This window comes from Tursiops truncatus, chromosome 1 (genome assembly GCF_011762595.2).
Source record: "Tursiops truncatus isolate mTurTru1 chromosome 1, mTurTru1.mat.Y, whole genome shotgun sequence".
Lineage (NCBI taxonomy): Eukaryota > Metazoa > Chordata > Mammalia > Artiodactyla > Delphinidae > Tursiops > Tursiops truncatus.
In genome coordinates this window covers 286,606-299,173 of record NC_047034.1, presented here as the reverse complement: position 1 = coordinate 299,173, position 12,568 = coordinate 286,606, and the positions used below count along the sequence as shown (strand labels likewise).

General features: G+C 52.1%; 2 protein-coding genes across 8 annotated transcripts in view; both read right to left on the bottom strand.

Moving 5' to 3' along the window:
- Positions 1 to 718: 718 nt before the first annotated feature.
- RABIF (RAB interacting factor) lies at positions 719 to 10,407 on the bottom strand. Its single transcript, XM_004321348.4, has 2 exons — positions 8,050 to 10,407; positions 719 to 3,326 (listed from the first exon to the last, which is right to left on the bottom strand). The coding sequence occupies exons 1-2, from the start codon at positions 8,173 to 8,175 to the stop codon at positions 3,081 to 3,083; spliced, it is 372 nt and encodes a 123-aa protein (XP_004321396.1). The 5' UTR covers positions 8,176 to 10,407; the 3' UTR covers positions 719 to 3,080.
- Positions 10,408 to 10,548: 141 nt separating this feature from the next.
- KLHL12 (kelch like family member 12) overlaps positions 10,549 to 12,568 on the bottom strand; it is a 28,875-nt gene continuing 26,855 nt past the window's right edge. For 5 of the 7 annotated variants that reach the window (XM_004321347.4, XM_019945559.2, XM_073797028.1 and 2 more), the window contains 2 exons: positions 12,073 to 12,259; positions 10,549 to 11,931 (listed from right to left, as the gene is read on the bottom strand). In XM_004321347.4, the coding sequence (XP_004321395.4) occupies positions 11,805 to 11,931; positions 12,073 to 12,259 (314 nt within the window). In that variant the 3' untranslated portion in view covers positions 10,549 to 11,804. Of the gene's footprint in view, positions 11,932 to 12,072; positions 12,260 to 12,568 lie in introns of those variants that run through there. The other 2 variants (XM_019945565.2, XM_073797127.1) reach the window with 1 other exon arrangement.

The following is a 12,568-nucleotide window of genomic DNA, read 5'->3' as shown; positions in this document are numbered from 1 at the left end:
AAGGACCGAGGGCACCAACCCGAAGTGAAGGCAGGCCGCCTGGTCCACACCCTGTGACAGGCCCTGTCCCTGCCTTCTGCAAGGCCGTCAGGACCGCCCATCACCCTCCGAACTGCCTCCTCTAAGCTGGGAAACACCCGCAGGAGGAGAGCGTCCATCACGCTAAGCCCACTGCCCGGGGCCTCCATCTTCTCCGTGGTCCAGATCCAGTAATTCTCCAAACTTGTGTTAGCGCCCTGATGCCTCCGGACTTTTAAAGCACGTATCCAGCCTTTCGAGCTGCCCTCACTGGGATGGTCAGTCCACCAGTACTGGGAGCAGAGGTCCTCATAGCCACATGGCGGAGTTCTGAGGAGCCTCATACAGTGCGCTAACAGCAGTAAAGTGTCAGTACACCGCTGTCCACCTTTAATTCTGTGTCAAAACAGGAAGGCCCTGGAAAAATCAACTGCTCCCCCACTGCAGCTGCAGCCTCGATACTCACAGCCGCGGTCGTGGGCTCCCCCTTGTGCCCCGGCGCACACAGCGACCTGACTCACAAGGCTTTCCCCAGAGCCCACCATGTGTGGGGGGCAGGGAGACGACCTTCATTCCACGACAGACACTGAAGGGCTGATTCCTCAGCCGACAGACCCCAGGGTAAATCCTAAGGCGCAGGTTTCAGCCCTCATCTCTGTTTCCAGTTATACATTCTTCCCAAGGACGTGCAAGAATCTAATTGTCACTGTTTAAATGCCTTTATTTCTTTCAAATCAAGCTGAAAAGGCAGAATAACAACTTGATATTTTGGCTACTGGAGGAACAAAGTTTGGGAATTCTCAAGAAACGAAACACAAGTGACCAGTAAGTATATAAAAATTTCATTAGAAATAAAATAAATGCAAATTAAAACAATGAGACGCTATTTTTCCTACTATTAAAGTATCAACATATTCATTTAAGACAATAAATACCCAGTGTTAGGAACTGCTGGGGAGGAGGGTAAAGCCGCACAGCCGTTCCGAGCTGTGCGCGTCAGTCAGCAGAGCCGTGAAGACGCACACACCCTGCAAGCCCGCTGCTGCTGACGCAGCCGGGGAAACAGTAGAAAAGCCTGGACAGATTCAGCCACAAGGTTGCACCTTATATCACATGGTTTAGGAGAGGCTGGAGACAATCTAACAGTGGACTGTAAAATAAATTACAGTACAGAAATACAACGGCGGAGATGGACATCACCTACGTGGGAAGTCAGTATTTTGTTAAATGGAAAAAGCAAGTTATGAGAGTACCACATGATCTCATATTTGTTTTAAAAACCCGACGTTTATTTATACAGTACATACTGAAAAACACTGAGAAGAACGTAACACCACACTACCGTCGGCAATCTCTGCATGGTGAAAATATGAATGATTAAAAACATTTTTATACCTACTTTTTTTTTTAACATCTTGGTTGGAGTATAATTGCTTTACAATGGTGTGTTAGTTTCTGCCCTACAACACAGTGAATCAGCTATACATATACACATATCCCCGTATACCTACTTTTGTATTTATCTGCTATTTCTGTGATTAAAAAAGGAAAGAAAAGTAAAAGTCTAATTTAAAAAACGCCTTGCCCAGGTTTTGGCTCATGATATGAGGGGCCACATGTCCCCAGAGGCATCTACGTGGTTTTGTTCCTTCTGACCTGAGTGGATATTCTCACAGTTTTTCTGCAAATGCCATAATCATGGACATCTGACCATCCGTCTAGAAAACAGTTCTCTCATTTTCTACCAGAGCTCGTGAGGCTACGGCCGGGGACGGAAGCCACCTTTCTAGGGGAGGAGGTTGGTGGCAAAACTGTGCCCAAGGCCCGCACTTTAGTTGGGGGGCCCTTAGACCAAGTTCTGGGGAGAAGGAGGGAGGAAGCAACTGGAAAACAGGTCCGAAGGAATGCCTGTAAGGTCTCCACTTAGCCCTCATTTGCATTCTAGGTCTCCTGAGCCTTAGAGGCACGGAAGATAGGAGGATGCCTGGAACCTGGTTTCACAGATTCTTTCTGAGATGGTGAGTCGTTTCAGAAGAGAAATGACAGAACTGAGAATTGTACTGAACATCAAACTGTCAGAGCAACCCCACAGCTACAAAGAGAGGCATCTGGATGGAAAGTCTGTATTCTGGGTTAGTCTAGAGATTCCAACTGAATCAGAAATCTGTGAGGACCACGCCCAGCGCATACAGTAATGAGGCCACCATCCACTTAAGAAGTCTGTCCTAGGAGCAAAGAGAGAGTTATATGAGAGTTATATGAGTCCACGTAAGACAAACCAATGAAGTCATGTATGATGCGGCAAAGGCCCGCCCCCTATGTCCTGCCCTCTCCGCTGACTCCAGGAGATCTTGGGAACACAGCCAGGGCTGAGTTTTCCTCGGGGTAGCTGACAGATGGGGTTGGAAATCTGACTTTCAGCTTACAGGCTATATATAGCAGTGCGGAGCTAACACAAAGAAAAACTACATCAAGATTTGAAGGGAAGAGTGGCCACACCCACCTTGACAATAAAGTCGCTGTCAGCCTAGAGGAGAGGCCCCTAAACGTGGTCTTAGAGGCATGTCCAAAGGAATGTATTTCTGATTAGTGGTTTAAATACTGCAGTTGGGAAATGTTTTACTTTTAGAAAGAATAAATTACTGTAAATAAAGTTAGCCACACAACAGACGTCCGTGCACTTTCCTGAATGAGAAAAAGGCGGGTTTCAACCGTCAGCACCTCATGAGCACCATCCGTCACGTGTCATCACGGCTAAAAGTTTGCATAACTGCTCGGAGGGTGAGAGCCCCAGGGTACAGGACAGCAGGAGGCCGGGAGGGGAGCAGATCTGTGGAAGCGCCCCGTGTCCTAAACCCGGGGGGAAAGGGGGCTGAGCAAAGGCGGTAACGCCTGTGAACTAAGCAGGAGGCCGGCGCTGAGGCCGTGAGGAAGCACGTGGACGCGTGCTGGACGGGGCGGGCTGACGCCCGTGACTGACGTTAGTGCAGAGAAGGCGACGCGGCCGTCCTTGTGGGGAGTAGCTTTTATAGTGGGGGTGGAGCTGAGTCCCCTCCCCTCAGTCACTCATGGGAAACCCGTTCCAAGGCCACATAGAAACTGTTCTTGTCGTCCAGGCAGTGCCAGCCGATGGGGCCGATCTCGCAGTCTGCGCAGACCAGGAACTTGATGTTGCCCACGTCCTTGGTGAAGCCCACGTTCTCGAAAGTGAACATGTCCTCCACCAGCCAGTGGTCCTGCAGAAGGTCGCCCTCAGGGCTGCCGCCGTCGGCCAGCGCCGGCTTCTTCCTCATGGGCGGGAGGCAGAGCTGCGTGGACAGAACACAGCAGAGCCCTGCTCACTCCGCACGGCCGGCCCCCGAAGCTCCCCCAGCCCAGGCGCCCGGCAGTAAGCCCCAGGCTGCCCCGGCCCTCGCCCGCCTCTCAGGAGAAGGGGGAGAGGCGCTGCCTGGTTGCCGCGGTAACCGGGACGCCCTGGGTCCTCAGGACCAGCCTGTTCCTCCCCGCCCCCGCCCCCGGACCCTCCAGGGCCAGCTCCTCCCGGACACTCGGCTCCCACGTGGCCTCCTCAGGGTCTCCCCCAACCGGACAACCTGCACGAGCTTCCCATGCTGCCCACTGCATGTGTATTCGTTAAAGTGGCTCGGCTGAGGCATAACTGACGCACACTGCACAGATCCAAAGTGGACATCTGACACATTCTGGCACACGTATACCGCACACCAACAAAGCTTTACCACGATCAAGATAACGAGCATATTCGTCACCCCCAAATTTCCTCATGCTGCTCCATTTCCTACTCGTCGTTTCTGAAATCATCTTATCAGTTTACTGGCTCAGTTACTTACCAGGGGGCTCCCTCCACCAGCTCACTTTTCCTGTTCATTACCACATCCCCACTGCCTGGAACAGCAAGAGACACAGAGCAGAACGCAAATATCTGGGACAAGGGTAAACACAGGATGTCTGGCTTCACGCTATTCCACCACTGTTGTTACGAAGATACTGGGTTTATCTTATAAAAGGAACATTAAAAAGGAAAATCTAGTTCTAGAATTGGGAATATTATCTCTAGGACCCTTGCATCTCCCATTCACGAGGAGAAAGCATGCGCACACACGCACGCACGCATGCAATCCCTTTGACTTCTTCCACGTGGTTAGCGGACGCCTCAGCTGCCCCGCCCACTGCAGGACACGTCAGCCAAGCTCCTTCCCTGCTCCACCCTATGGCTGCCGCCAATGCGCGGAGTATTTCCCACCCCATGATTCACTTCCAACGCACCCCCAAACTCTAATAAAATAGGACGGCCTTAATGTGCTAGCCTGGCATTGGCAATGAGGACAAAAGCAAACAATTTAAAAAGTTTTTTAAAAATTCGACCGACATCAATGCTCTGGTGGGGATGAGAACGTCAGGAGGCCACAAGAGCCGCCAGTGTGTGAAACACCCTGGAGCCCGCACTTCTGAACTCCAGGCCTGCAGACGCTGGTAGGGTATCCCTGGCAGGGAGGAGGGAGCTCTGACCCAGGACATTCCCCCTCCCTGTCCTCCAAGCACTCGGCTTGTTAAAACACATCTGTGCATTTCCCTTTGCTGTGTCACCTGAGGCTTCATCTGAGGCCATCATAAAATATGATAGTCCCTCTTCCTGTTATATTGTCATTCCAGCCACTCCTTTTGCCTCATCTGATGGTTAAATGAGTCCCTAATGCTTTGTTTTACCCTGAGTGAAAATGGGAACAGGCAGAGGCAAAGAGAGGTAGGAATCAAAATTCAGGAACCAGAAAACCTGAATTCCTGTCCTTTGAGTAATTTTCTGTGGGCCTAAACGTCCCTAGGTACATTTCCAGCCACCTCCTATACTGTCGGTGTGAAATCACATCTTAACTAAATGCAAGAGGAGTGAAATGTGAGGGGAGAAAATCAAAGACTATATAAGCGTTAGCCCTCAGGACATGTCTAGCAAAGGAGCACGAATCCCCCACACTGTCCCCGTTTGCAGTGCATAAGGCCACTTCTGCTGTCTCCCATTTGATTAGTGACTAAAGGGCAGGACTATTACTAGCCATTCATTCAAGGGGTCAGTCACACTGGGTCCTGTTCCCGCTCTTCCTCAACATGCCCATTTTTACTGAAATCCTGTTAAGTCAGACCCATGTATTTGCACTCGTCTGTGTATCTGTGCCTGGATCTCAACAAAGTAGAGGACAACGCTAGGGTCACGCTGTGGGATGTATCATGTGGGACACAATGAGGCTTTCTGGACAGACTACTGGGGTGGAAATCTAGAAATTAATACCTAATTTGAGGTGGCCAACTCGGCTGTCTGGGAGCCAAAGTCGCCAGACCCCTGACGAGGTGGGTTAGCTGTGCCCCAGGGCCCCGGCCAGCACCCCTGATCCCGGCCAGCTCTCTGAGACGCATCGAACACCACGACGCTGAGATTCTGCTGATGTCTCACTGAAACTTCTTTTGCTTTCTTCAAGAACTATTAACAGTACCCGTTAAAAAATAAAATATTTTCTTTCTCTTTGTAAAAATACATTCTCATTATAGAGAACTTGGCAAGCACGCTGTACTATAGATGAGAATAAAAACTGTCACAGTACAAAGTAAACTTGTTAACCTTTTTTGTAATTTTTCCCCCTTCAGTGAGTACATGTGGTGGTTTTATTATTTTTTATTATTATTTTTTTAAAAATACTGACATGGGGAAAGAACCCGTCTCATATATATATATATATATATATATATATATATTTATTTATTTATTTATTTATTTATTTATCACTGCATTGGGTCTTCGTTGCCGCGCGTGGTTTTCTCTAGTTGCAGTGAGTGGGGGCTACTCTTCGTTGGGGTGCGCGGGCTTCTCATTGCAGTGGCTTCTCTTGTTGTGGAGCACGGGCTCTACGTGCATGGGCTTTGGTAGTTGCAGTGTGCGGGCTCACTACTTGTGGCTCACGGGCTTAGTTGCTCCGCGGCATGTGGGATCTTCCAGGACCAGGGCTCAAACCCGTGTCTCCTGCACTGGCAGGCGGATTCTTAACCACAGCGCCACCAGGGAAGTCCTTTGTAGTGGTTTTAAAACCACACAAATGTCCACAAATTCTCTGACAACCTTTCCAAGAAGTGGAGACTATGCCTCTCCCCTTGAGCCTGGGCAGGCCAAGGTGGGTGGGACAGGCTAGGTTAGGGAAGGCTGGGCCACTTTCGCAGGTTGCTCTTGGAACAATTGCTCTGGGAGCCCTGGTGACCCTGGAAGAACCATGGCTATCCTGCGGCCTCCTGGCGGATACCGGGAGGAGCGGTCCATCACAGCCTGTCCCAGGTGCCTGAATCCTCTCAGTCCACAGGCAGACATGGGAGTGGGCAAGCTTCTGAGATGACCCCTCTAACTGCTGCCCCATGAAACACCATGAATGAGAGAACTGCCGAGCTGGGCCCTGCCAACCCCCAAATTTGTGAGCAAAATAAACGTTCATGTTTTAAGTCACTGTCTGGGGTGATTTTGTTATGCAGCAATAACTAGAACAACACTGCCCAACACACCTGAGGCATGTTCCATTTTAATTCCTGATTTTTCACTGTGATAAACTATACATAACATAAACTGTACCATCTAAATAATTTTTAAGTGTGCAGTTTGGTGCCATTAAGTACATTCACATTACTGTGCAACCATCACCACCATCCGTCTACCCTTTTATAACCACACTTGCCAACACCCCTGACCCGCCCCCGCTTCCTAAACCCTGGCAATCACTAATCTGTTGACCATTTCTAAAATTCAAAAATGTCATATAAATGGAATGACACAATAGTAATCTTTTGGGACCAGCTTTCTTCACTCAGCATAATTCCCGGGAGATTCATCCTCATCCAAGTTGTGGTGCCCGTGGTGTGGCATCATTCACCAGCAGAATGCCTGCTGGGCTGTTTCTGGTTTTCGGCTCTTAGGAATAAAGGTGCAGTGAACATTTGTGCACAGGTTTGGTGTGAACATGTTTTCATCCCGCCAGGGATAAAGGCCCGGAGAACACTTGCTGGGTCCTATGTTAGGTGCATGCTTAGTTTGAGAATAATGTCTCGGTTTGCTCTCATTCTCACCCAAACAGTGCTCTATCCTTTCTCTCCCACAATCTCATCTTCCACCCCCCTCTCCTGCCCCAACTGCCCTCTCCCTCAAAAGGTAAGAAAGCAACTATTCCCTTCTCTAACTCATCACCCTTTCCCTACATTATCAAGCTCTTTGGTGTTTCTTTCCTCTGTGACTGTAATTTTCTCCTCTGCCCCAGACTGCAGGTGAGATTTCACAAAGGACCGAGTCGGGGGTCTGAACATTTTATAAAGAAACCGCTCACAGGACTTAAAAAAAAGGACACGTCGGGTGATCGATGGCGCCTGCGACACACGGATTCGCTCCGCCTGCTCTAACCCTTAGTCTCACGGACTGAGAACTTCACTCCCTCATTTGCTTAATATTCCAAAGTCTCCCTCACGCGCGCGCAGTCTCCTCCCTCACGCGCGCGCAGTCTCGGGGCAGCGGGCGCGGGACACGGGGTCTGTGCAGCGGTGTGAACGACACTCCTAGTGATTCACGACGTCGACGGGGATCACAGACCCGGGAGCGAGCGAGCGCTCTGAGGGTTCGGGCCTCGCCCCCAGGACGACCCCCGCGTCCCGTCCCTCCCCACCCCGTGCCCACCCGCCCAGTCCCTGCGAACCGCCCCCCAGTTTCCCCGCCCACTCCCCCCCCCCGGGACTCCGCGCCCACTCCCGGGGCGGGGCGTGGCGGCGCAGTGGAAAGGAGGCTGCGGAACGTGACAGCTGGACGAAGGGCACCGACACCTGAGCCTGAGGAAGTAACACTCAGGCTCCCTAGAAGGTCGGTCTGCAGAGGCCCGGCGTCGGGACCCCGCGGTCGGCAGGCGCGGCCCCGGGGCGCCAGTGTCCGGTCGTGTGTCCGGGTCCAAGCCGAACTGGACCCGGTGTCGCCGCCCCTCCCCCCCCCCCGCGTCCCCTCACCTGCCGGCGGGAGAAGAGCGCCGTGCCCGGCTGCAGCACGCGGGAGCCACAGCGCTGGCACAGCACCGCCTTCCGGTTCCGGCCCTCCGCCGACACCAGGTCGCTCGGCGGCGCCGCGGGCTCCATGGCCTCTACCCGGGCCCTTGGCGGCGACGCGCACGCGCGGTCTCAGGGCGACGTCTTCGTACCGCGCAGGCGCGGTCGCGGCGGCGCTCCTTCAGCGCAGGCGCCGCTTCCCGGCCCTGGACGCCAGTGCGCAGGCGCGGCCGTTCGCTGCCGCCCAGGCGGCCGGCGTGGTTTTGTAACAGATGTCTCCTGGGATGTGACAGAGCTTCTGCCCAGGCTCACCTGGGCGTTGGGCTTCCCTTACACTGAGTGAAACCTGAGCCAGTCCAGGTGTGCGTTTAGTCCCGTGAACGACGGGGACGTCCTGGGGTCAGACCCCCATCAGCAAATCTCAGCCGCAGTGGCTCACATGGGACGCGACCTACAGGGACACCTGCCTTGTGGGCGGAGGCAGGCGCCTGGAAGCTTCAGTTGCTGCTCTCTGTTCTCATCATACGGACCACTAACTACGTGGCAAGACGTGGTGTTGACGCGCTTCCAGAAACGTCTCGAGTCCCAGTTTCCCTATGGGTCGGTCGTAGCGCAGTGAAGCGGTAGAAGTCGGAAAGGCTGCCTTCCAGGGCCCACGGGTCCAGGCATGGCCCTAGAGCCACTGCTGGGTCGTTACGCTGTGTCTCACGCTCTCCGGTTCGTCTTCGGATGTCTAGCTTACTAGTTGTAGAGCGGCAGGCGTGGCCTTCCTGAGATGGCAGGGGAGGCAGATAGAAGGGGAGCCAAGCCACCTGAGAAACGTCTCATCTACCCAGCACCCCCTGTCGGCGGCACGTTTTTCTTCTTCCTCTTTGTCCTTCATTAATTCAACATTGGCTGAGCAATTACAGAACATGCTACACCCTGAGGATACTACGACGATAGGCACTTTGTACTGGAGAACACAGTTTAAACAGGAAGACAGACCCAAACCCAAGGACATGTGATAAAGACGATCCAGGGAACAAAGTAAATGGAAGCACAGATCAGGGGTAATTCCACATGGGGAGTCAGAAAAGGCTTTACTTAGGTGACACTTGAATTGGGCATTAAAAGGTGACTAGGATTTTGCCGGGACAGCAAGATTATTTCAGATAGAAGGAACGGTGTAATATATCCACGAGGGTGAGAACAGATTTAGGAATGGTTAAGACCACTGTGGATGAAGCACGTGATACCTGGGGGGAGTGAGGGTGGTAGAGGAGGCGAGTTCAGAAAGGTGCCGTGAGTCCAGATCACCATGGGTCTAATGTCATGCTAAGGAATTCAAACCTTATAACACGGACAACGGGAATCTATGGACTTTTAGGCCAGAAATATCTGTTTGGTATTTACTGAAAATGTGCTGTATGTTTGGTATTGTAATGGCCCTGTCCGTGCTTTAGAAAGATAACTGATGACAAAATGGAGGGGCTAGACTGGAAAGCAAGAGAAGAGTAGAGGTAAGGGTATCAGGAGACGGTGCTCCATGAGTCTGGGCAAAAGATAGGGGAAAAAAACACAGGAATGGATTTGGAAAAATTAAACTCATGTACAACCTAAAAACTAATCGGATGTCTGTATTGTGGTGGAGGTGACAGGTGACACAAGATGAAGGTAGCTTTAGCTTTCAGAGGTTGCATAACTTAGTGGCTGCCTGCCAGTTAACGGGAGCTAGAAAAACAGGAGGAACCACCAAATAAGGGGTAGCTGTGTGTAGGTCCATGAGCAGGGGAAAGCACAGAAGATTGGGGAAAGAGTGGAAAGGGATGGAGGGGGCTATTCAGCTGTGGCTGCCATCGAAGAACCATTTGGGAATTTGGTCTGAAACTCAGAAGTCAGCCGTGAAGACAGCCCAGAGCCCAGAGCCATGGGTTCTTCACCCCCTCCCCTCCTCTGCCTCCCCTGGTCTCTTCCTGAGAGAACAAGTCACATGTCTCACAGTTCGATTTAATCGGCAGGCACAATCCCTCTGCTAGAGAAAGGCCGGCCGGCCTCTTTGCTGAGCCTCTCTGGCTCCCCCTTCCCTTTGCTCTGGGAGTATCAAGATTTTTGCATTTCTGCAAGCCTTCCGCGTAGCTGTTTGCATGACAAACAGCTGTTTGTGGCACAAATCGAGGCAAACGGAAAAAGGACTGGGGCGACTAAAACCCTAAAATTCAAGTGGTTACAAAACGAGCCCAAGATTGCCTCTTCTTTATCCCCTGTGGTTTCTAAGTAAAGTCCAACTGTGAGAGTCCGTGAATACGCAATTCAGTTAACCTTGTATTGATGGGAGTCTCCAGAGATCTCTTACCTGTCTAACAGAGACACAGCAGAGCTAGTTGGCAAACACACAGGTGAACGGGCTGAAGAGACAGGACCTGCAGCTGATCCCTATGCCTGGTCCCCCAAAATGTCTGCAAGACAGGCACTTGAGACCACTGATTTTCAATATTTTCTTAAAAAAAATACAAACAAATGAACTTGAGGTCAGTACAACTCAGGGAAAGAGGAAAAAAAGGAATTTCAGAGCAAAGGGAAAATGCATCCTTCCTTAGGTGATCACGTCCCCACACTCCCAATACCCACAGAGCAGGAATGTCACTGCACAGCACAGGGGAGCCTTGGAGGGACAGTGGGTACCGAAACTAACAAAAGGAGTTTAGTTGTCGTTGATTATTCTGTCCTGGGATGAATAAAATCCACTTTGAAGACAGGGAAGGGGGATTCTAATAGCAAAGAACTACATGTACAAAACACAGCAGTAAAAACCACACCTTAGCAGAAGTATGTCCTTAAAAGAATGAGGGAGTAATGAGGCAGCTGAACTTCTAGGCAGCTGCCCCCCCCGCCCCTCCCCCACCCCCTCTAAACAGTATGGACGCATAACAGTGGAGTGAGTAGCATTTGCTTCAACAGAGGAAGACCTTCCCCGTATAGATGAGTCACGGCAGGGAGGACTACTGTGAAATCACAGGAACTTCTGGTTTATCCCTGGCCCACTGAAGGCCCATTCTCCTCCACCTCTGCTCACCCAACATGTGCTGGCTCTGTCACTCTCTCAGTCCCCAGGGCCCAGGGGACCACGGAAAGACCCTCAAATAACACTCCCTCCTCAGCCTTCCGGCTGTCGCAGGTTCACTCCCATCCCACCACGTCCAGCTCCCTTCCCACACTCTACACCCAGCTCTGACGCCAACCCTGTCCCCCTGTCCCCAGGCCCCCAAAGTTTTGACAGGGCTCTTTCCTCTGTTTCCCTCCAGATCGGAACTGTGTTGCCCCTGCTACCTGTAGACTAGGAAAGATATTTATTGTTGTGAAACAAGAGTTGGTACCCTTCCAATGATCGAGGCTGGATACCGCCCACACCCCGGCGCTGCGCTCATACCTTAATTCTCTGCAACACGCGAGGCACAACTTAAATGTATGTTCTCCCAAGCGCACGCTGAGTCAGAAACGAGGGGAGAGTGCCCCCGCGGCCGGGAGGAGAGGTGGTCTGGCCTCCCACACCCACTCAGTGTGCAGCCTCCTCCCCTGAGGGTCTGCAGCCCACCCTCCTCAGGGAAAACCACCAGTGCGAGGGGCGTCAAATAAGCACAATCATCGCGGCACTGGTGCCTGTAATCACCCTGTGCACACAGTGAGAAGCGGACATTCTGGAAAGGATCCTTGGTTCCCTGCCAACTGTGTCGGACCGGTCACTTCTCGCGGAGAACACACACGCCAGCGTCGCAGCGCTGGGTTCCCATGGAGGTTACGACCTCCCAGCTGTCGATGATGGGGTCGTAGCACTCGATGCTGCTCAGCAGGGAGTTCCCGTCGTAGCTGAGGGGGAAAAGGCGGGACTGAGCTCTGCAGCCGCATGGCCCCCTCCCGCACAAGGCGTCTCCCTCCCGGACCAAACCCCATCTCCACCCCCGATGCGGCTCGGATCACACCACTCTAGATGCCTGGTTTAACCCTCACCCTGCAATTGCATAAAGTCTCCCCCGAAGCACCGTGGCCCCGACGTAGCATCGCGGGGTGGTCATGCTAGTGACCGTTGTCCAGGAATCGGTGCGAATGTTGTACGCTTCGACAGAAGAAAGGTGGGCTGTACCATCGAATCCCCCAACCACATAAATATGGTCATTCAGCAGGGCTACTCCCGCACCTGGGGAAGAAAAGGTACAGCAAATGAATACTGCTAAGCTCAGGATCTGAATTCTAGAAACAAAACACTGTCACTGACGGCTAGCTGAATTCCAGAATGGCCGAGGGATGGGGACGGGGCCAGACAGGCCTGGAAGAATCTAGTCCTGCACAGGTTACCCGCCTGTAAACCCTCTTGAACTGGCTGTCATCTTCACCTTCGTTAATTCACAGCCCAACCCTTATCAGCAGAAAAGAAGGAAGTGGAAAAAAGAAGGCAATAAAGGGAGGAAAGGAGTTGTGACTGGCTCTGGAGCACATCTTGCCCAGA